General features: G+C 39.0%; 1 protein-coding gene across 2 annotated transcripts; it reads right to left on the minus strand.

Annotated features, from left to right (window-relative positions):
- Positions 1-486: 486 nt before the first annotated feature.
- On the minus strand, positions 487-25,275 carry rad23ab (RAD23 homolog A, nucleotide excision repair protein b). Of its 2 annotated transcripts, none has more exons than XM_085436101.1 (10): positions 25,071-25,275; positions 20,346-20,427; positions 14,216-14,295; positions 12,115-12,560; positions 11,387-11,433; positions 8,196-8,323; positions 8,001-8,121; positions 4,012-4,193; positions 3,378-3,524; positions 487-2,905 (listed from the first exon to the last, which is right to left on the minus strand). In XM_085436101.1, exons 1-10 carry the CDS (start codon positions 25,137-25,139, stop codon positions 2,792-2,794), a joined length of 1,416 nt encoding a protein of 471 aa, XP_085292227.1. In that variant the 5' UTR covers positions 25,140-25,275; the 3' UTR covers positions 487-2,791. The 2 variants fall into 2 exon arrangements, with proteins under 2 accessions (XP_085292227.1, XP_085292228.1); XM_085436102.1 differs by lacking the exon at positions 487-2,905 and adding an exon at positions 7,146-7,203 and having other exon boundaries at positions 3,410-3,524.
- Positions 25,276-25,394: the final 119 nt, after the last annotated feature.

The raw sequence follows: 25,394 nt of genomic DNA on the forward strand, positions 1-25,394 counted from the left end.
ATCTACGGAAATCTACGTCGTTGTCACAAGAGTTACCCCTACTGGCAGTTAAGGAGAATGCCAGTTTAAGGTTCCCGCAGTCCAGCTTTGATCTGTATTTTGTCTTGATTGAAGCCACAGCAGAGGCCACAAGTAGGATGTGGCAAGAGGAACATGTATCAGCAGGGTTCTCTTACCTAGAAATATGTTATTAATAATAATGTATACTTTATTGAAATTACTCCTCTGCATTTGACCCATTCACTCAGTGAAGCAGTGGGCAGCCACTAAGCAGGCGCACGGGGGAGCAGTGTGTAGGGACGGTACCTTGCTCAGGGGTACCTCAGTAGATTTGAACCCCTAACCCTTCCGATCATGGGGCGACCACTCTACCTTCTGAGCTATTCCTTGATAGATTAATCAGCAGATCAATCACAGAAATTATGCAATGCCTGCTTGCAGTAATATAGTACACACAAAAACAATATTGATGACAAAATATCACTATTCATTTTTTAAAAGCCATTTAATATACACAATGCATAAACAAAACAAAAAAACCATCACAACTACTTCTCAACTCGTACATTTAAGGTTGGTAGTAATTCTTATAGACCCAAAAAAGAAAACAACAGACAAATTAACACCAGAGAGATGCCACAATGGCAGTTTGATCAATCCTTAATCCAAAGGCATGCCATAAATAAAACTCTTTTGCAAGGAACGAGCTAAGGAGCATTTGTCACAGCAAAATACAATTTCTCGCTCACATCGTTTATCCCATTAACAACACTACAGAACAATCGTGTGTCTAAACACAAGCACACTGGATGCTGAAAAACGACTTAACATTCCCATTTCTTTTAGTCCACTTTTAAATGAACACTGTTTGTAAAATAAAATGTGGTGAAGTCTTTGACCGTAAGGCATGGAGGAACAGCAGCCTAACCCTTTTCCAGTTTCAAGATGCATAGAGGATGTGATATGAGAACACTGAACAGAAAATGATTGTTTAAAAGAAATTCATGGATTCTTTGTTTGCAAAAAGTTTCACATTTTCATATTTTTTTCCTTTATGGCTACATGAATAGTAATGTAAGGTCCAATCTAACAAAACTGGTAAAAACAAACTAGCTAAAACCTCCTAGAAGTTTATTCTATGCTGAAAAAGCACATAAACATAGTTTTCCCTGTAAACTTAACGCAGTACAAACCTAAAAAGGCTTTCTTGTTGTCTTGGTGAATGACAACAAACGTAGTTAAATGGGTAGTGAAGTTAACTGCTCTATTATATAAGACCAATGAATGCCTACAGTTTCTTATCATTTCTCCAACACAAATGTGAGAATGTCAAATTAAAACAGCAATCATTGAGAGTAAATAAAAAATAGGAGTCTCCCTTGGGTCAGCTGGGGAAAGTATCGTGTATATTTCTGTACTTTCAGGATTTGTCTGCTCTATGAATCATCCTTAAGTTTATTTTATTGACTGAAATTTATAAATTAATCCTTGCCCCTAATAATACATAAAGTAAAATATTACTTATCCAAACCATCAAGAAAAAATGTTACTAATAGATGCAGTTTGTACTAATAATGTAATGACACTAAAATAAAGTGACTCAATCACACCATCACAACAAACTGAAAAAAAAAACACCTTTAAGTCAAAATGCAGGGCACAAGAGCAGACTCAGGGAGGAGCTACTAAAACCTCAAATGCTTGGTGGAGAAGGAAGAGGAGAAGCAGCAACAGCAGACATCACTGTTTCTTTATTTGCCTTATTATCATTATTATCGACTGTCCCCAGAGCTTTCCTTAACAAGGCAACAACAGTTTAACTGCACTTGTGTGAGTGATTCATTCTGACTTAACAGGTGTCTTGTGGAAAAGGAGTTTCTCTAACCCTAATTGCAGGGACTCTTTGTGACATTATCAGATGTGCATTTTCAATGCAACAGACTGAGTAAGTCAGTCATCAAAAAGACAAAACTTTGAGATAGTCTCGACTTGTAAAAGATAGGGGACACTAACATTTCTACATTTAATTAAAATGTAAATGATCTCAATTAAAAACATTTTATCATTTCTCCTTTTTGGGGAACGGTTGAATAGGTGTCAACATTTCAACTATCCAGCTGTGAAATTCAGTCACCTTTTACACATCTACATGGTCAGACACCAATAGAAGAATTTGCAAAGACTTTTTGCATGGACAAAATAAGCAGCGGAAGTGACAGGATCCAATATGAGCTTTGATCTAAATCAATAGTAGCTTCCAAGCAGTGAGGTCAACAGTTTTAGTCAAATGTTCAGGGAACTCCAACATGTAGGTTCGCATGTTGAAAATGCATTTTTTCTCATTTATTATGTATTACCTTACTTTACACATGTACAGTAGTTTAACGTGTTCAACAGGCAGCCTGTGAGCTCACTGCAGAGGAAATCCTCTAACTTAAATCCTGCTGGCCTGTGATGTAGGCTGTTTGCAAATTTACTGGTGGGACTTCTGTCAGTGTGGTCACTCAATACAAGCATCAGCAGTAATGATGTAGTAGCAGTGAGGCAATGCTCAGTGGTAGCACCTATGATGATCATCATAGCTGAATGAAGAGTAGGCAGCGCAACTAACTTTGAACACCATGTCATCATTGTCATCATCATCATCATCGTCATTTAATGGCCACAGTCCCATGGTGTGAAAAGAAATATCCCCTTCCTCTCCTGCCCTTGTTTCTCCCTGGCAGACTTGCAGTGGTGTCATCCACTCTGCAGCCCTCTGTTGAGCAGTGATGAGCCCGGTGATGCGGGCTTACTCATCGTCCCATGTTTGCTGTAGCAGGAAGTTAGCAGCTAGATTCTCATTCTTCTCACAAGCAAAGTACGCCTGGATGACTAAACCTTCAGGGAATCCCAGTGCTTTTAACTGGAAAACAATGTCATTGACATTTTCAGTCCTCCTTTCACCTTATGGACAATTCAACAAGACTAATAAATGTAAAAACACACCTACTATAAAACATTCATGCTCGTGTTCCTGCATTTATGCATTCATTTGTTGTTTGAAAAATTACATGAAGAAAAACTATTAAGTATACATAACTGCTTGACCAGAATATTGCAGAATACTGCCCTTCAAATTTGTATGTTTTCCAATGTGCATATTTAAGAATTTGTTTCATTAATGCTAACAGAAAAACATCAAGGATCCAGCAACATAATTTTCCATCACTGATGTTTCAACAAAAGTCATGGAAATTCAGTAGCAGGTTGTGTTCAGACTGATTTCCTTTCATATGTTTAAAAGAGAAAACTATTTGTTCCTAGGCTTGTGTAATTCTGCACAAATTGTGGAAATTTGGTGGAACTGACTGTGTCAATGTGACTGGCAAACTCACCCTCTCAATTGCCTCTTTCTCCTGTGGGGTGACCTGGATGTAGTTAGTGTGTGGTGACCCATGGGCATCAGCATCTTCTCCTCCTGTATCTCCAGCTTGTGGCTCATTCAGCATCTGTACAAAACGCTCCTGGTGCTCTGTGATTTGCTGCAAGTTACACAGTTGAACTGTATATCAACCACCCAGTTTAGGCAAACTACAGTGGACATGGTAAACAATTAGCTCATTCACAACAAGACTTGCACCACATTTTTGTCTCACTGCGCAATCCCTTACGTGCGCAAACCCTGCACCTCCTTGCAGGTCTACTTTTACTGCTGGTGGGCTTCAGTTCAACTTACGTTGACTGCCATTGACGTCCATAGACGTCAATGGCAGTCAACGTAAGTTTTTCAATTGACGTCTATAGACGTCAATGGCAGTGAATGAGTTAATATAGTCACTTGGGGGGATTTTACGTCGCATTAACATATCAGAGAAATGTTTCCTGAAAAATACATTTACAGATTTATTTCTTTATTGTTCTTACTATTAGGAACAGTTCTTTGAGATACCTTAAACAGTCAAACAGAAATTATATTAACAGACCCTGACAGAACGCCACTAGAGAACGGTGAGTTTTGTGGTGTGGTACCTGCAGCAGCTGTGGGTTGTCTCTCCCGAGCTGTTGCAGCAGGGCTGGCAGGAGGGCTGGGTTCTGCTGGATGATCTGTCTCATCTGCTGGAACTGAGGCTGGTTCCTCAGGAACTCCAGAGGGTTCCCTATGGAGCCAGATCCTCCTCCAGCAGTGACAGGCTGGCTGCTGGACACAGGCCCTGCTCAGGAGGGGACAAAATGTTAACTGTTGCTATTCAAGAAGAGATTACATTTTATAGGATACAATGTAAAGACAGTAAAACCAAACAGTGAAGTCTGTTCTGAGAGTGGCTTCATAGTTCTGTCTTGGTGCACGGTTTTGCTAAACCAGAAAGACTATCATGAGAAAATTTTGTTACTGCTCAGTGACAAAAATACTTATGAGGCCCTGAAACGAGACCCAGGAAGTGGTTAGGAAGAGGTTGATAAGATTGTCTGAAGCAGTTGGAACAAGACAACCATAGCTGTGTAGCTAGCCACAATGTAGCACATTATTATATACAGTGGGGCAAAAAAGTATTTAGTCAGCCACCGATTGTGCAAGTTCCCCCACTTAAAATGATGACAGAGGTCAGTAATTTGCACCAGAGGTACACTTCAACTGTGAGAGACAGAATGTGAAAAAAAAATCCATGAATTCACATGGTAGGATTTGTAAAGAATTTATTCGTAAATCAGGGTGGAAAATAAGTATTTGGTCACCTCAAACAAGGAAAATCTCTGGCTCTCACAGACCTGTAACGTCTTCTGTAAGAAGCTTTTCTGTCCCCCACTCGTTACCTGTATGAATGGCACCTGTTTGAACTCATCATCTCTATAAAAGACACCTGTCCACAGCCTCAAACAGTCAGACTCCAAACTCCGCCATGGCCAAGACCAAAGAACTTTCGAAGGACACCAGGAAAAGTATTGTAGACCTGCACCAGACTGGGAAGAGTGAATCTACAATAGGCAAGCAGCTTGGTGTGAAAAAATCAACTGTGGGAGCAATCATCAGAAAATGGAAGACATACAAGACCACTGATAATCTCCCTCGATCTGGGGCTCCACGCAAGATCTCATCCCGTGGGGTCAAAATGATCATGAGAACGGTGAGCAAAGATCCCAGAACCACACGGGGGGACCTGGTGAATGACCTGCAGAGAGCTGGGACCAAAGTAACAAAGGTCACCATCAGTAACACACTACAACGGCAGGGAATCAAATCCCGCAGTGCCAGACGTGTTCCGCTGCTGAAGCCAGTGCATGTCCAGGCCCGTCTGAAGTTGACAGGACGACTGATCCGTGTTAAGGACAGAATGAATGGGGCCATGTATCGTGAGATTTTGAGCCAAAACCTCCTTCCATCAGTGAGAACTTTGAAGATGAAACGAGGCTGGGTCTTCCAACATGACAATGATCCAAGACACACCGCCCGGGCAACAAAGGAGTGGCTCCGTAAGAAGCATTTGAAAGTCCTGGAGTGGCCTAGCCAGTCTCCAGACCTCAACCCCATAGAAAATCTGTGGCGGGAGTTGAAAGTCCGTGTTGCTCGGCGACAGCCCCAAAACATCACTGCTCTCGAGAAGATCTGCATGGAGGAATGGGCCAAAATACCAGCTACTGTGTGCAAACCTGGTAAAGACCTATAGTAAACGTTTGACCTCTGTTATTGCCAACAAAGGTTATGTTACAAAGTATTGAGTTGTATTTTTGTTATTGACCAAATACTTATTTTCCACCCTGATTTACGAATAAATTCTTTACAAATCCTACCATGTGGATTCATGGATTTTATTTCACATTCTGTCTCTCACAGTTGAAGTGTACCTCTGGTGCAAATTACTGACCTCTGTCATCATTTTAAGTGGGGGAACTTGCACAATCGGTGGCTGACTAAATACTTTTTTGCCCCACTGTACCAGCTAGCCCAAATTCAATAACCCTACAAATGTCACGACTGTTTAGTTTTCTGTCTTCCTTTATGTCAAAAGTGATAGCAGAGCTGTACATTTTAATTTTTCAGAAATTCCTCAATCAGAACATGATATATCATCTTTAAATGGAAACTAGCCAGATAACTCCTTGCTAACTTCATAAATTCTGTTTTCGTGGATGTCTGGATGTCAAACTTAGTTGTTTCACCTTGTAGAGCAGCCACACTGATCATATTATTAAAGATGAAAGAATTGAAACAGTTTGTAACTCTCAGTGATGCCACAGTGTTCGTTTGACTTTGGGACCTGAAGCGGAGTTTGGACCCAGGAGCGGCTAATGACAACAGACTTAAAGACGGGATACCCAGGGGATGCTTCACCAAGTTTGTATGGTTTACATAAGATACATAAACAGGGTGTACCTTTAAGATCAATTGTCTGTATGATCAATTCAGCCATCTATAACAACTCAAAGTTTCTGGTTTCGATCCTTAACCCGTTGGTAGGCAGCTCTGAACACCACATCCAGAACACCTTGAATTTTGTTGAGAAGGTGAGAGACGTCATTATGGAGGCAGATAAAATAATAGTGTTGTACGATGTTACATCTCTCTTCACTTGTGTTCCAGTCACTGAAGCAGTGGCGGTAGTTTGCAAGAGATAACAGGATGACCCCAACCTGAGCAACAGGACCACTCTCAGCACCAACCAAGTCTGTTTGGTCTTGGATCTGAGTCTTAATTCCACCTATTTCACATACAAGGCTCAGTACTACAGGCAGAAACATGTGTGTGCCTTGGCTTCCCCAGTTTCACCCATTGTCCCCAACTTGTACATGGAAGAAGGGGAAAAGAGGGCTCTGTTATCCTACCCTGGAACACCTCCACGTCATTGATTATGTGGATGACACCTGGATGAAAATCAAATCTCAGGACGTACCACAATTCAATAATCACGCGCGAACACATCAAATTCACCACGGAGGATATGACAGGCTAGCTGTGAGATTTCCATCTGTAATGGGGGACATTTAAACGTTGATGTGTACCGTAAACCAATGTATACAGATCAGTATTTAAGGTTTGACTCTCATCATCCACTGGAGGCAAAACTTGGTGTTTTTCTACATGATAAAGAAAAAGTTGCTGTGAAAAGAAAGAAATCTGTCAGCATGACTCTTGACTTAAATTGGAAGAAATAAATGTGTAAACTTACAGAAAAAGTTCTGGTAGCTCATTGGCCAGACTGTCCAGTGTTTTGGTGTGGGGTTTAACTGTAGTCATAAAAAACAGAAATTTCTGTAGTAGAAAGTGAAAAACAGAAAGTTTTCTGTCATATAATTGTTTATTTCTTGATTCCTTTGTGTAGTATGAATGGTCATAAGGGAGATTTTTTATCAATAGGAAAAACTGTAAAACTTATGGAAATACAGTTAAAGGTCCAATTTTATTAAACTCTTAAAAGTCCAGTTAAAAATCAAACAAGAAGAATTATAAATGGCTTCAAGTGTATATTCAGACCTGTGAGACTTCTTTAGACACTCAAAACACTGAGATATGGCTCTGTGGTACATGCAGACATTTCTGCATCAAAGACGCTTTGTATAAAGGACAAATTTGGTCAAGCGAAATCCCTTCTGGAGAAAAGTTTTATAGTCAGATCAGAAAAAAATATTTTGACACAATGGCAAGAGGAGTTGGAGGAGTAAAAGTGAGACTTTCACACCTAAGAACACTGTACCGACTGTCAAGCACGGTGGTGGTCTTACCATACTTTGGGAATGGTACTGGTACACAGCACAAAGTGGAAATAGTAAAAAAGTGAAATAATCTAAAAAAGAAATACTTCCAAATTCTTCCTCTGATGATGTTGAAGTTCCACTAGTGATAAAACGTTAGTGGTGTGCAGAATTTTTGTGGACGTTGTGTAGCTTTAGACCACAGTTATTCCAGTTGTCATCTTGGCATCATTTCCGTGTCCCCAGGAAGTTCATGCGGAGGAAACAAGCTGCCTTGTTTAAAACAGAAAGTTAAAGAGAAGTAAAAATAAATAAATAAATTGGGCTCTTACTACTGGGGGGTGCTGGAGGCTGCTGTGGTGGTTCTTCTGTAGAAGGTGTAGAGGGGTTGGCTGGAGTACTATGTCTACTTGGTTGTGGATTGTGCAGATCACTAGCCCTTGCTGGAATACCCTGCAACACATGAACAGTTACTGTATAGTTTACAATACAGCTCAGCATGATTATGAAGCTGGTTAAACTCTCACCATGAGCAAGTACTCCACTGCTCTGTCTGGGTTGTTGTAACTGGCTCTTAGTGCAGCAACAACTTGCTCCCGCTCATATCCTATCGACATAATCTCTGACACCAGGTTTTCATATGCTGGTCCAGTCACTGTGGTAACAACAAGAGAGGTTTTTAGGGGCAGGAAAGTTGACCTGAACCTAGATGAAGTGCGCAGGTTGTTTTTGTGTTATTTGGCACAGTAGATATATCAATAGAACTAAATACAGAATAGTGATACTTGAAAGTCTGTAAATCTGTAAATTAAGAGTTTTCTACCTAAACAGTCCTAGGTCCTTCTTGAGTTATCGCATTTGCAAAATTTTCAGAAAACCTAACCTCTGGCCTTAATATTCAAACTTGTCCAAGATTTCTAGTACTTGAACCTATGGTATAAATTTACATATTTTAATTTGCCTATCTCTCCAGTTATTAATTTCACAAACTTGTGCGTTCACGCTGCCTTTTTGCGCCTCCTCTTGTCTCTATGCAGCCTCAAAGAGATACAACCTCAAATATACAAAAGGTGGGATGTAATTTAAAATGTAAAATTAAGTGGAAAACAATGATCTACTAATCTCAAAAACCCATATTAGGGCTGCACAAGTCATTGAATTTTAATCTCGACTTCAATATTTTGGTTTCTCACAGTAGAACAAACGTGATCAAGCAATACTAAAAATAAATGCTCCAATACCCCAGTGTTGTTTAGTTCACTGCAGAACACATTTAACTTATTCTAACCAATGAAAAGACAGACAGTGTAATTATTGTATGATGGCCAAGAAAAACAGTGCAGGGGTTGTTAACATGATCATCCAACAGCATCTATTAAAGTGAACCTGTACGTCACAATATCCACAAATATGCACTGAAATCACCAAGGCAATCACAAAAAGTCATATTCATTAAACATGGTGGGCAACAAAAGCTGTAGGAAAATAGTCAACATATTGAACGAAAGCTATGTTACCCATCTTTTCCAAAGTGGAAAAACCTCCCAATATTGTGGAAACGACTAACCGTTTTCATTCAGAGGTTGGTTTGGTTGTACAGATTATTGCCTATTATCTAAAAACTCAGAAATAATACTGGTCCCTCTTTGACCAGAATGGAGGCATTTGAGAAGGCTGCTTCTACTTATACATTGAAAAAGAACTGGAGTTTTGCCTCCTTTTTATGCAAAGTACACAGAACCATCAGCACTGATTTATTTTCTAATGGAATTATGTCATTCCAATTTAATCTTAGCTGTGGTACCAGGGAAGGTTTACTACCGTCACCATTAATATTTGACCTTTAACAACTGCTTTCAGTATGCTGACAACATTCTTCTAGCTTCAGTAATCTCCACACAGCAGCATCTGAGATCTCGTTTATTACTGATTCCAGGGTAGCTCAGGATATGCAGCACGTCACCCACTATGTATGGAAGGTTGGTGGTTTGATCTCTAGCTGCTCCGGTCTGCGTGCCAAATGTCCTTTGGGAAAATACTAAACCTTAAGCTGGTCTCCGATGCATCACAGTATGACTGTGTGTGAATGTTAGATAGAAAGCACTTACACAGGAAAACGTGCTTGTGTGAATGGGTGAACCAGTTCATTTTCCATTTGATCCATTCTCTGAAACTTCTGGTTGCATGATTAATTGGACTGTGTCAGAGGTCATGCCACTACCAGCACAGTACAAATGTATGTCATCAAGTGTGACATCAGTTAACCAGGTTTATTAAAAAAATATGCAAACCAAAATTCCCACTGTTATTCAGGCTACTCAATCAGCCATTCAAAACTTGGCTAATATGCATACATCTCTGTTGGGTAAGATCAGTCAGGGCGGGATGGCTGTTCCTCCCACAATGCATCTTATTATATCTATATGTTAATCAGTAAAATACTAGTATAGAACTGTGTCGACAAAAAACAAAAACAAAAAAACAAGATTTTACTAAATAATTTTAAAATAGTTTATGTATGAGTACCATTTATGGACCTTATCAAAGATATTGTCTGAAGAGGATGCTGATAACCCAACATAAAAAAAGACACACAAATGGATGAATGAGAAAGAAATTACAAGCCTGGGAGTGATGTCTTATCGTTTTGCTTTTTGTGATTAGTGACTGTTAGTCTTTGTTCTTTGGTTTACTATTAAAGATAGAAAACACTTTGAAGAACATATTTTTTAAAAAGAGAAAAAAGGAGCATTACATCTTTCCACCTGTTGTGATCATTTCTGATAAAACAGCAAACAGTGGACAGATCAACTGAAAGAACATCTCCATGATGTCAGGTCAGCTAGATGATACAAACTTTCAGATACTGTTCATTTGCTGTAGAAAGTTTTTAGGACTGCAACTTCTGCTTTTGTTCTCCACTTTCCAGTGAGATATGAAACATTTTTTGACTAAGAAAACACGTTATTGGTGCAAAAATACTTGCATATGGTTCCAGTTTTACCATCTTTGGATTTTTTCTCATACATTCAGCTAAAAAAATGGAAACAAATTTTGTGTGTGTGTGGGTGGGGGGGGGGGGGGGGGGGGGGGGGGGGTTGAGATGCTGCAAGTAATAAAGCGCCTAAATATATAATTTAAGATTTGTTTTTTTCTTTGTTGTGTGTTATGTCTTGACACAACTGTGGATCATCAGTTGAGTTATGACCCATAGGTCAGAGTTAAGAGACAAACAAAAAGATCAGGACTTAAATTGAGTAAGAAAGTAGCCAATGTCCAAAGAAAAACAGTCTCACTCATTGGAAGCAAGACAGGAATAAATGAGAGGTAGCACCTGACTTTTGCACAGTACTGTACATCATAGGGGCTTTGGCTCAGGAACAGGTTGTCTGCTAATCAGGAGGTTGGTGGCTCGTTCGTATCTTGCCAAAGTATTGCAGTGGGCAAGATACATTTCCAGTCAAGCTTGGGGGGAAAAAATGCTGTCAACTACTGGCTAAAACTGAACTCCACTTATTTAGTCTGTATCTGTTTAAATGCTGAATTTTTCAATAGAAACTACTGTTCTAATTTCCTTACTATCTCCACGTATGCTGTAATATAGAAAATGTTTACTGTATCAGACGCACTCTAATGATTAAAACAAAAAGCACCATATAATTAGTACATTAGTATTTTACTAGTTATGACAAAGAAAAGAATAATCACTGATAATTACCCAGTATTGATGCTGCTTCTTCAAGAAGACCCAGTTCATCAACGAGGCTGAGAGAGATGAACAAACAGATAGAACATGACGTAAATGTTCATTCTAAAGAACCAGGATTTAGGATTTTAAGTGTTCCTTGCTCTATATTGAGGCACTATGATATAACTTAATGCTTATATCCACTACTCAGGTTCTCTTCCTGCATACGATGACTGTTTTTGTGAACTGCCACGATATAAATCAAACTGAATTGAGTGCCAGTAATATACTAAAACTAAAAAAAGTAAATAACATACATCATGTTCAGTTCCTCACTACAGCCACAGCACTAACATGGCCAGAATGAATGAAACACTGATTAAACAATGAAAATGAATCCATATTCACCGTGTTCATCAAGGTTGTGTTGTTTTATGATCAACCTACAGCAGCACACTTATGCTTGAAGAAAAAAAACTGTCACTGCAATTACTACTCAGCTTCACTATACGAAGAAAAGTACTGGGCCACCTACGCATTACATCTAAAGTTGTAATTATCCATGCTCTCACACAAGGCACAAAATGACCTTGATTCTTTGAAGGTGACAAGACATGCAGAAAGTAATTAGAGCTTCTTCGATATATAACCATCTAAACTAGAATAATATGAGCTTACCTACCCATTTTACAACTTCTTATGATATTTCTTGATCAAACAATTAAACTGCCACAGTTGACATAAAACTATTATCCAACCTTGAAGCAGAGGACTGGACTGGTGCTGTGCCAGATGGTTCATTCTCTGGGTCTTCCCTCAGCTCTTCTTCTGACTGGGCAGCAGGGGTGGGGCTATCTGTAGGGACTAACTCAGGGGCTTCCTGTACAGCTTCAGGAGCTGTGGAAGAGGCAACAGTGGCTGTGGAACCAGAGGCCAGAGCTGATTCTGAGTGTGAGTCCAAGGTGGGTTTTGCTGTTGCACCAACAGAAGCCACAGTGGTGTTTTCTTGAACAGAGGGCGGGGCTTCTGAGGGAGGCACTGACTGTGAGGCAGGTACAGCAGCAGACATTGTGTGTGTTGGTGTGGAGGGCACCTGTGTTGGGCCAGAGGCTGGTGCTGGTGCTGCAGCTGAGGGTGGCACTGGAGTTGCAGCTGGCGTGGGAACTGAGTGAGTGGCTGCTTCAGCAGGAGAGGTTGGTTTGGGCTAAAATGACATTTGAGAGCTGATTATTAGTGGTGTTGCTAAGATAGTCAAACAAACACACAGTTACACACATGTAACTAAAACAGAATCAGTTAGGATGCAACCCTGTTAAACTACCCCAAGAAACATTTCCATGTGAGCCCACAGTGGACAAGTGTGGATTAGCCCATGCCCATCATGGTTTTCTCTAGGCGATGCAGAGTGGGCTTTCCCGTAGAAAACCCATATACTTCAAAGGGCAGAACTTCCCTTTATTTATAATAAGTAAATGACTACTATGGAGAAGATTAAACCATAGAACATTATTACACTTTCAGAAATATGACTCTGAGAGAAAGCGACTCATTGAATTCTAATATATTTGTAAGTTTGCTCACTTACAAAGAAATTAATTTTTGTGCCAATTTATTTTAAGTGTGAGAGACAGGATATTAAATATACATTAAAAAACATATTACATCAAAGTTATAAATTGTTGTGCATGTCATTGAGGGAAATAAATCTTTGATCTCCTACAACTGAGCCAGTATTCTGGCTCCCACGGATTGGTCACAACCAATCAGTCAATTTGATCAACTACAGATACTCCTGCACTCAACTCAGTAAGTATATAAAGCACACCTGTCCACAGAATAACTTCTTTCCATTATAAACCTCTCCACACCATGGATAAGACCAACGACCTCTTAAAGGACGTCACACAGAAGACTGTAGGCTTGGGAGAAAGTGCTGTGGTCAGACGGAACCAAAATCGATCTCTTTAGCGTTAACTTGACCCACTGTGGAGAAAGAGAGATGCTAGTGTGTGACCCAAAGAAAATCAGCCCACAGCCAAGCACAAAGGTATGTATTGTAAACTCTTGGATGAGAAGCCCCTCTACCAGAACACTGATGATGAGTGTTGACTTAGTATTATAGCATGACAATGACCCAAACCATACCACCAAGGCAACAAATGAGTGCCTAAAAAAGAAGCACGTTAAGATGAGGGATTGACTAGCCAGCCTCCAGACCTCAGTCCTAGAAGATGTGTGGAGGGAGCTGAAAGCTTTGTGTTGAGGCAAGCAGCAGGCAAGGAATCTACATGATTTAGAGAGTTTCTGTGAAGAGGAGTGGGACAAAATTCCACATATAACAACTGTCACCACTGTGCTCGCCAAGTTGGTCATGTTTTGCTCGGGGATCAAATACTTACTTTACTCAATGACATGCAAAGGAAATAATAACTTTTTTGTAATTTTTGCAGATATTAAAACTTCACTAGAAGAACCAAAGGTGTGAAAAAATGTATACCAATTAAATAGATTCAGGAAAAATGAACTAACAGAGGGTTAGTGCCGAAATACAGGGATATGATAGCAGTATTGGTAATACATGGCAGGCAAAGAGTTAAACAGTAGTTTAAAAGTCTTCAGGAGAACTTTGTTGTGCACAACTTTAACTGGACAAGGATTGCAATAAATAACTGTGATAGTGTTAAGAATTGATGCTTAGTGTATAATAGTGTATTGATATCGTTTTTATGGAGGAAGTGCACAGAACCAATATAGTCACCCTGGCAGCCATCACAAGCTATAGTAAAACTGAGTAAATAAAAAAGCAACAAAGTTGTGTGTATAACATGACCGTCTAAAGAAGAAACCAAAGACACTAACCTTGGTAACCATGACCACCACAAAGTTCTTCTCATCGATTCTGTACTCTTTCAGTGGGATATCATCGTTTAAGATTTTGCCTGTGACATTCACACAGAAACAGCAAGTGACAAAAGATATGACAGAATGATTGAACACTGACTATGAAACAGATTTATAGGCTGTAACCTTTACATGTAGGGTGTATAGAAAATATAAACGTAGCCAATGTGAAATCAATCAGTGGTTTAGGAAGTCCCATCAAAAAGCTTTGAGCTGAGCATTTTCACTGTTGCTATTTCAGAGACATCACGCACTCATAGTGTGATCCATCAATCTCCAAGGCAAGCAACTGCAAGTGGCATCATCCTTCTTATATAATTTACGAAACGTTTTACGAAACAAAAAGTGTTATGCACTTCTACAATGGCTTCCCTTTTTAAAACTGCAAGATACACTTAAGTTTCTTTTAAAATTTTATTAACATGGTTATGAATATGTTATTAGGCACTTTTGCATTTCAAAACTCTGTTTCCTGCTTTCCTTGGATTTTGCTTATTTGGCTCTGGTTTCTGCTTATTACGTAAAAACTACCACAGTTGTTTCCGGTCAATAATAACACACCTTTAAGCTACCAAAGGTAATTGAGTGGTAATAACACATTATTAATGCTTGTTTCTGACTTGTTACCCTACTATTGCCACTTTCTTACAGAGCTGTGTTTCCACATTATTACCCCCAGTTTTGGGCCATTATTATCCAATTACATAAATTTCAGTGTAATACTCAACTGTAACCACTGTTGCTACCACAATAGTACTTTAGTGGTTATTACTTTGGTAATTGAATGGTAATAACTTAGAACTTACCACCTTATTATGTTCTGTTCCTCCGTGTTATCCTACTAAACTATTACAAGGCTGTAATAAAAAGCACTACCAATATGTTTTTCTGGAATGTCATATCTTGGGTCAAGCTTTTTAACAAGCTGCTTAAAGCCCTTATCATGTAACTGCATCAGTAATAAGCTAATAATTATTTTCACATCTGAAATAACCTGTGACCAAATGTTTAAGGACCCTCCCCAGTCCAGTCAGACAGAGATCTCTGAGCTATGCCTTAAAAAGCAATCTAGCTGGATATCTAGACTGATATTGACTAGGTCATGTTTTAGGAAAGAAAGGTCACCACAAGGACAAAGACAGGCTGTAGAAGAGAGCCAGAGAGTAATATTTTCTTCTTCTTTTTTGAGTGAATCTAAGTGAATTACTTAAATTTCTCTAGGAGCCACAATAAAAATTCTACTTTTACATTCAGAGTCTTTTGGCCCATATCAGCACCTAATAAGCTCAGACAAATATATGATACTGAACTCACTTTAAGAATAATCAGTATGTGCAGTTTGCTATGTGATCATGAAACTGATCGGAAATAACTAAACTAATCAAAATTTGTGGCTTTTATTTATTATCCTCATAGGTTTTCTCTAACTGATAACGCTGGCAAATGTGTAGTTTGAAGAAACTTTTAATAACTCCTTTAACATGTTAAGAAGGAAACCTTTGATGATGGAGATGACTGGTTTCATGAAACAGGCAAGATCGATGACTGTAAAAAAGATGGACGACGTGGCACCCCCACCCCAAATGTCATCTATTTGTGACAGCCTTTTTCTGTCTTACAACAGTGTCGGCATGAGAATAATTAGTACTAAGAACAGAAATAAAAATAATCTAATCTGTTTTTTGTGGTTGATTCATTCATCTAATTAGTTTTGGATTAATGTTTGGGTAACGCTAATAGAAGTCTATCAATGTCAAAAAAGTTTGCCAGTGTGATTTCACGTTTATGTTTGATTAAAATCCAGTAGGGCATGAGATGTTTATGTTAAAACTGCTGCAGTGTTGTCAAATTGTAGGACATGAATGTGCTTATGAATACTAGGGTGACTTTGCTCATTTTTATTAAGAAATAATATTTTTTCCACTGTGCTATCTTGTACCGGTTTCTCTTTTTTGGTAATGACTTTTCTTCATTTGGACAAAACCATTTCAAATGATGCTGAGGAATTGTGCTCTATCATACAAAACAACTGTGTAGGATTGGATATATGCACCTCTACATACCCAGGTGTTGCTGTAACCCATTTACTTGGCACACAACAAATACTTTACCTTGGAATAAAGATAAAAGAAGAGAAAAAAAACTTGTGAATATTATACAAGTAACACATTTAATTATTTACAGGAATATAATGTGTAATACTTCATTGCAAGAGATCAGCTCAAAGAATTAATTACTTCTTTATCTTCTTTCTGTGGCAGCAATGGAAGGCTTATCAGGCTATAGATGACAAACCAGGCTGCAGAAGCAGCAACGCCTCTGTATGAGCGGACTGTAACACCATGACATCAACAACACTGGACATAAAACCTGCTTTCATTCTATCCTGTACTGTCATCAATAGAAAAGTTAGGAAAATATAACATTTGAAGACAATGTCAGAAAATAACATGAAAATGTGCTATTATTACTACTGTTTATATGGCCATCATTAGGGGTGCTCTGATGAAAAAGGGCCTAAACTTGCCTATGCTAACAACCACGTTGTTATAATTACAAAAACACATCGCAACATCTAATTGTTCTACAACATTTAACATCACTCTTTAGCTCCTGTTAATTCATTTGCTAGACTAGCCGTTAGCATACGCACTGTGTTAGAGGCATGTTGCTATCTAGTTAGCAATGCTACACACCTGTTACTACTGCACACTCCACAGAGGCCCAGAGTTACTGTTCATTCCATAATTATCTGGAAATTAACTGTTGCCCTGAGATTTTACACAAGACCAAAGATAATATAAAAATGACGTTTTAAACAGTTTTAGATCAAATCACAGAGCACTCTCATACCTGGTAACATGGAAACTTTAAATAAAATGTTAGATTTAAAAGCACAGCAGCAGAAGGCGGTGTCATTTTTCTATTTATTTATTAGAATCATCAACAGATACATTCACCCTGGGGGAAAACCAGTGACCAGCAGGAGCACAGCTGTCCTTTGCCAGATGTTCTGTTTAACTACTGAGAAAGACGTCATTTCAGAAACATCAGGAAGACTGAAGCTCATCGCAGGGATCAAGCAGGACTCAAACTGTTTACCAGCAGCGCCCTCAGAGGGAAATCTTCAGACCTCCACCTTAAGCCCATCCCAGAAAATGTGCAACCCCAGCACTTCATGAACGGTGTGACAGCGACATTTGCTTTGTGTGCTGTTAGAAGTACTGCACATCATCCTCATATAAAGAGGCTCTGGACTCACATGATCAGGTTATATTCAGTCCTGTAGCTAGTTATTAAAATATATATTATCCTCTCTGATTATTCTGGTATGAATGACTCAATTACAAATAACACACGCAGTGTGAAAGAACTGCAGATTAACCTTTTAGTTTAACATACAAGTGACGACCTTTGACCTTCATCAGGTTGTATTCAATGCTGTCAGAGAAAATCTCATGTCTTCTTCATGCAGCTGACTGCATTCAGTCTATTAAACAGAAGCTGTGCAGGTTTGAGATCAGCAGCTTTCTGAAACACCAAACTGAGGTACTGTTTATGCTGATATATAGCAGGCAGGGGTGATTAATCCCTTTGACTTTTTGTCTTTAACTTTATCAATAAAACACCTGCAGCTTTCACTGAAAGCACACAATATGGTGCTTTAGCCTTTGCACTTTTTTCATCAGTTAATGTTGGAGTTACTGCAAAGCGTGAATCATAGGATGATCTGTCTGCTGTCACTGGGTGGTGCTGAGGTCTAATCTGAGGGCAGCCCCTGTAATCACAAAGAGAACAGAATCAACACAAACCGTAACATGTTCATCCTTCAAATCTGAAATAAATCTGATCCTTTCCTGTCCTCACACACTTCAGGATCTGCAGTTCTACACTTACATTTTTTCAGTTCTACAGTTCTGCTGACATTAGCTTTTTATTTACGAAAGTTTACAGTTTAATGTTTACCTTTGAGTTGTTGGTGGTTTTTAAATTGTGATTTCCAAACATATGATGATGGAGCAGCTTTCCAGTCCTGGTGCATCGTGGTCAGCTGCAGGGAAACAGACAAACATATCATCACCAGTGTTTGAGCTGGTGCCTGAGTATTGTAAGCTGTAACCGTGAGAACATTTTCAGTCCTCTAATTCTAATTGTTCTAATTGTGCTAATGACGAGTTATTGAACTGCAAGGTTTTTGTAAATTTCGTGTTACTGTCCTTACAGATGTGGCTAGAGAGAGAAAACATGCTGCTGTTTGCACATATTTAATAATCAGCTCTACACAGAGCTGAAGGACAGTCCAGCCTGTTGCTTTTCCAATCTTAACACACATTAGTTAGTGACTGAACAGGCCGGTGACTTTTCTCTGTTTCTCATGTAACTGGTTTCAGCGCCTCACCTTCAGCTGCAGGTCTGAACATCCTTTAGTTCAGTACAGTCAGAGCAGCTGAGCAAATGTCTGAACTACAGCACTGAATTTAATGAACATTCAAGCTCAAAGTGTCGGCTCTCAGTTCATTCATGTGCACAGATTAACTGATGAACGCCGCTTTCCCTGACAGCCGACTTCTCATCGTAGCTAGCTAGCCAAGGACATAGTTGCTAAATAGCTGACAAGCACACATTTAACTTACCGAAAAAGTACGCCAGGGCCTCGGGTCCTTCTGTCGGTTAATCCAGTTTACTGCAGAACACCTCACGCTGTCAGTTTGAAACAGTCCATTGTGGTTTTGTAAACGCTGGACCTCCTCTCTGGGTCCTGATCCATTCCCAAACAGAGAAGTTTGGGAATGGTTTGTGCAAGTTTCTCCGTGACTGCAGCTGCCAGTCAAAGCTGTTATGATGACCCCAATTCAACAGCATTATGGTAGTAGTCAAACTCATGAGACTTATGCTCACCTTTAATTCCAGTTGTGACATTTAAATTTTTCTAATATACATTTAATCTGGGGCAGCATATTGTGTGGTGGTTAGCACTGTCGCCTCACACCAAGAAGTTTGTGGGTTCAAATCTACCATGTGTCCGAGGCCTTTCCGTGTGGGGCTCTCCCCCGTGTTTTCTCCCTGGGTCCTCCTCTCACAGTCCAAAGACATGCACTAAGTGGGGTTAGATTAGCTGGTCATTTTAAATAGGTGCAAATGTCAGTGCAAGTGGTTGTCTGTCTCTCTGTGTCGGCCCTGCAGCAGACTGTCCAGAGCGTACCCTGTCTCTTGCCCTATGGCAGCTGGGATAAACTCCAGCACCCCCACGGCCCTGAATAGATAAGCAGAAGAGGACGGACGGACGGATGAATACGTTTATTTTGTTCAGAACATGTATTATTCCATATAGCAATGAGAAATCTTTTCTGCAGAGAAAGTACTTTTAGATTTAATACTTTAAGTTAAATTTTCCAATTAAACAGTTTAGTGTGTTGAAGCAGTTTTACTTTCTGTTTTTTTTCCAATGTATTTTTTGTGGCTTTTACTCTTTATTGTGTTCGGACAGTGGAGAGAAGACAGGAAAGCTGGGGATAGAGAACAAATAGAAGCAACAGCAGATTGGAGCCTGGACCTCTGCTTTAGTCTTACAGCATATGGAAAACCTGCTCAGCCCAGTGAGTTAGATTAAAATCCTTCAGTCAGGAAGTTGAACATAGTGACATTTCGAGTAATGTACAAGAGAAGACAACAATTTTTGTAATTTTAATATATACTGCAGCAAACATATAAGGCTTTCTTCCTAAATGTATAAAGATGGCAGTCTTCATTTCAATTATATCTGGACTGCTTGCTGTGGCGGTCTCTACTAAAACTTACTTAGGTATTGTCACCTGTTTCTCAGACAATCTTTTAAGATCAGATGATAGCGGGAGAGGTCGTGAAGTGGAGAACTGTTTAAATGCCACATTTGTTGCAGCTTATCCACCTCTGCCACAGCTGTTCTATTCAATTTAATTACTATAATTATAGTGTGTTTGCAGTCTGCATTTCCCAAATTAATTATACTGGGTAAATTATTATTACTATTTTTTTTTTGAGGTAATGACATGAGAAACAACGTCTGATTAAAAATCAGCTATTATTTTCTCTTAACCCTCAAGCTTACCTGCATAGATGAGTTTCTGTCCCACTGAAGGAAATGCATCTTTACCTCTGTGCTCTTCTATTTTCTCCTTCAGGGCTTTCACCTGTCAAACATATCAAGAAATATTAGGTGGAATGAGCTCTTCTTACTATCCTTTGTCTGCGAACTGACAGATCCATTTATCTCACTGTCTCACGTCAAAGTGATTATTTGTGATTATCGATATAACTGAAAATGTAACTATTTAAAATGAGAGCACAGTTAAGAGTTTGATTGTTGCTTTTATAATTCCAGTTATGCCATTTTGCCACAACGCTGCCTAATATGTTTTGACAGTTTAACTGCATACATCTGTCACAAAAAACAAGGCTGTTCATTGTTTTTACGTGACATATTAAAATCAGAGTTTTTAAAGAAAATATTTTCCTAAATTGAAAAATAAATAATGGACTGGTTCTTATATAGCGCTTTTCTACTCTTCTGAGCAGTCAAAGCGCTTTATACAACTGTAATAAATAATCACAAGTACAGTGATGTTAAATACAATTACTTTGACTTTTTGGGAGATTTTCTTACTTTAACCGGAGACACAAAGTGTTGCTGTATTACATCTCCTGGTTCTCATGAGGATTTCTAATTAGAATATTGTTATAAGTTGATGTGGATTAATTTATGCCTTTTATTAGTCTGTGAATTCTTTTTAACAGCTGCACCTCTTTGCATGTTAAACTATGATCCCCTGGGTCCTCCTGTACTGGCCTGCTGTCTCTCTCTGTCTGTATGTGTGTTTTGTCTTCCGATGGCTTGTTCCAGAAAGCATCTCCCACCCTGTGCCCCTCGACCCTCCTGATGAGCCACACCTGGCAGCTGTTGGCTAATTAACCCTCCAGGTCCAGGGTTTAATTGGCCGTTTTTCACTACTTTTGATTTTGTCTTTGTATTTCACCTTTAAAACTTGCCTTGTTTGATATCATTCTCTTCAGCACAACCTCACATGTCTGAATTTAGAGTTATTGTTTTATATTAAGACACCGTGTTAACAGAATTGATCTAAAATTACACAAAAATCATAAAATCCAAGTTGGAAAAAGTTATATTTTTTACTGTAAAAACCACAAACATGTTTATTGTTTAAATGCAAATATACATTGTAAATTTAAACAGCTAATGCCTCGGGGGTTTTCTTTGTACAACCATTTAAAACTACTACTAAAATTAAAATTACAAAACAATTAGGTGTCACAATAAGATGCCACACAAATTCTTTGTGCCACTCCAAAAATAGTTTCTGTTCACCACAAGACAGCGAACAAATCACAGGGATAACCTGCAGGCCTGACATCACTACTGTTTTTACTGTTTCTTCCCGCACTAGATGTGATGATAGTATTCAGAAAAAAACATGAAGTATTTTTCTTATCATAACTCTGGTTTTATGTAGCCCATCAACACAATGTTAAAACTGGTACAGAGTTTGAAGTCCACACTTTCAACACAAGTATCAGCATCAGAATACGTTATTTTCCCTAATAACGTTTAGTGGTTAAGCAGAGACCACCACCCTGGCAGCTGAAGAGCCCCCCCCCCGAGTTCCACTGATGCACCAGAGGCCCCCGCACCAGGGCTGGGCCACCGTGCATGCAATCACCACCACCCTGGCAACACACTAACCAGGACCCAAGCCCCCCAGGCCCAGCCAAAACCCCAGCCCGGTGGCGGAGAACCCCCAAAACCCTCCAGTTCATGAGGAGAGTCTTCTTGGCGATGCATAGGGCGGTGAGAGCCATGTGAACTGTATTCATCTCTGTAGTGCCATCATGTAAGTCGCCCAATAAGCAAACTGAAGGGGAGGCTGGAATGCTACATTTCAGACACTTTGACAAGTCTTCACATATCGCACGGCAAAACCTCTGAACAGGTGGACAGAACCAAAGAGCGTGGATGTAATTGTCAGGTGTATGACCAGTTGTTACATGATGTAAAACCCATCATGAACATCTGTTGACCTGTATAGTGCAGTCTGTGTAGTATTTTGCATTGTATTAATTGTAGACTGGGATTTCTAATCAATTTAAAGGTTTTTAAACATATCTGAGACCAGACTGATAGATATATTTTAATCAGCTTATCGAATAATCTGAAACTCTTGAGATTGTTTTTTAATATAATTACCTCAAAAAGAGAGTGGTTTGTGAGTGTTGGAGAAAAAATAACACATCATCTGCATAAAGACTGATTTTATGTTCTACGTTCTTGCATTTTATGCTCTCGATCACTATAGCCTGGTTTTAGTAGGAGACTAATGTTGGGAGAATTTATATTTGGTGGTAGTCTGACATTTTCCTTGATTTCCTGCAGCATTCTGTGGAATACTGGTGCCAGAATGCTCTACTTGAAATCCATCTGGACCTGGAGCCTTACTATTTTGCGTACTTTTCAGGGCTTTCTGGAGTTCACCTAATGTCAGCGGTGAAGCCAGTGACATTGCTTGACTGTCTGATCCTTTCAGAAAGATTACGTTGTCAAGTAATGGATCGATTTCGTTTTTTGATGGGTTCATCTGTTGGTAATATGAAGTTTTGTAAAATTTCCTGAAAGTGTTGTTTATTCTTTCAGGGTCATATAATGTGTTCCCAGATAAGTCTTTAATGGCACCTATAGTCATTTTTCTTTATTTATTTTTAACTGGTTGGCTAGAAATCGACCTGAATTGTTACCATGTTCAAACTTTTGCAAGCAGTCTTTGTAGTAAGAATTGATTTTTTTTATTGAAAATTTCATTTAATTCTAGTTTTGTTTATGTATTTTTTTCAGAATTTTCCTGTTCCTGGGAGGACACTTCTACGATTTGATTATTTCTTCTAATTCCTGAATACGTTTGTTTTCTCTTTTCTTTTTATGTGACGAGAATTAAATTATTTTACCTCTCATCACAGCTTTTCCTGCTTCCCAGAAAACAGATGCTGATGGTCCAGGCAGATCATTACAGTCTAAATATAAAGCTCACTGTTTTTTAAATATTTAATAAAATCTTCATCTTTAAGCAATGATGTATTTAATCTCCAGTTTTTACTTGGTGGAATGATTTTCTTACTTATTAGAATCAAAGATACAGGAGCATCTCAGTATCTCAGTGCATCTCAGTGTCTGAAATGTCACTTTACAGTGAGCTGCTGACTAGGAAATAATAGAAACGAGAGTAGGAGTGATGGATATGTGAGAATAAAGTATACTTCTTACGGTTAGGGTCGAAGGAACGCCATGCATCGCAAAGTCTGAAATTGATCATGTACTGTTTAACTATATTTGTGGACAGCCAATTGCGCTGAGTTCCTGCTGAATTCAGCTGTCCATTTCTTCATTTAGTCCAAAGTTGAGGTCGCCCCCAAGAACAAGTAAGCAATCTAGGGAGAGTGCAGTAAAAAAAACGTGGAAGAATGAGCAGCCGTATACACTTACAATACAGAACTTTTTGTTAAGTATGGATAATTTAATAATTAGAATTCTTCCCTCTGGATCTATAACTGTGAGTACTGTGAAATTAATATTTTATGTGTTAAAATCACTACATTCCTCTGCCTGGAGCTATAGCAGGCTGAGAACACATTAGGAAACAAAGGTGTTTTAAGTTCATGCGGCAGGTCTCTGAGTCGCTTGTAATAAAACAACATATGCCTGTAGTTTGTTTTAAGCTGGTTCAATATCTTTACCCTCTTTTCTCTGGAGCCAGCTCAATGCACAGTCCATGTGACAAACCTCATGACAATCAAGCGCACCAGTATAACAAAAGGTCCACTTGGGAAAATAAATGTGTTGGGTGAAATTTCCATTTTAAAAAGATAATAGTAATGAATTGAGCAATTTTACATTTTTAAAATGACTTGACAGTTACATAAAAAGCTATAAGCTCATTATATAGCTCATGGTACACTTTTACATCAGTATATATTTGCATAACCAACTGATAAGAAGACATGTAAAGAAGAACTAAACACCAAACACTGTGTGATGCCAATGATTGTTACAGTCCCTGCCATTAACATGACATAATACTTAAAACGTTATTAAAAACGTTATTAGCTTAATAAACATAATTTAATTTGATGAACTATTATTTGATGGGGAAACTTTTTTTTTTAATCTAACAGATTTAACGATCAGCCATCCCAGTGTTACATTTGCGGACAGGCTTAAAATACTGCACCGTCATTCATGGTGATATACTGAAACAAGTCCGAGTGAAACAGTGTCAAGTGAAATAAAAAAAACACACATATTTCCGGTCTGTTATTTCAACGTACACACATGCTGCTTATTCACTGCATAACATCACAACGAAACCCAGTGAATACGCAAACACCATCCATGAGTAAACTGCAGATCTTCCATTCATGTAGCTTCTTCCGCATGGTTGTGGTTGGGATGGAGCCGACTTTTCGATAGTGTTTTATTATTTTATTTTGAAGGAAAATGTGCTCTATTCCTGTCTTTCCTGCGCTATAGTACCTTATGTGAACTCTGCGATACTGCAGAACTGATAACTTGTCTGGAAGCATTTTTGTCACATCGACGTAATGTTATTTATTTTGGGGGGTTTGTAATAAAAAAAACAAACAAAACTGATTTATCTCAATTTAAACACCCTTTACTATGGCTATTTCCCCACACCGGGTAAAATTCCCGCATGCCTCAGCCAGCCCCCCGAGCCCGACCATGTTTACTTCGGCCCCGTTAACTTCTACTCACCGTCAGTTCTGGGTCTATTTCGATTCTGAACGTCTGCTGTTGGAGTGTCTTCAGTGTTATAGTTAGCATCTTTCCGGTGGTTCTCGGACAACAGTGGACTCGGAAGAATTTCTCAACAGCAGCAGCTCTTTTTTTGTCAGTATTTTTCCGGCTCTGTGTATATGTGTGACTCAGCTGTCTTAGTGCCGCTGAGCATGCTGGCCACCCACGCCATCTACTGCTGGAGTCACAGTATGACATGCTGTTGACTTCACATCCTGTCGGAAATACCCAACTCTAAGCACAAAAATATTTACAATGATTATAATTCAATTAAATTCAGTT

The sequence above is a fragment of the Copadichromis virginalis genome, linkage group LG17 (genome assembly GCF_057382275.1).
Source record: "Copadichromis virginalis isolate Kocher_CV1m ecotype Utaka linkage group LG17, C_Virginalis_male_GT1.1, whole genome shotgun sequence".
Classification (NCBI taxonomy): domain Eukaryota; kingdom Metazoa; phylum Chordata; class Actinopteri; order Cichliformes; family Cichlidae; genus Copadichromis; species Copadichromis virginalis.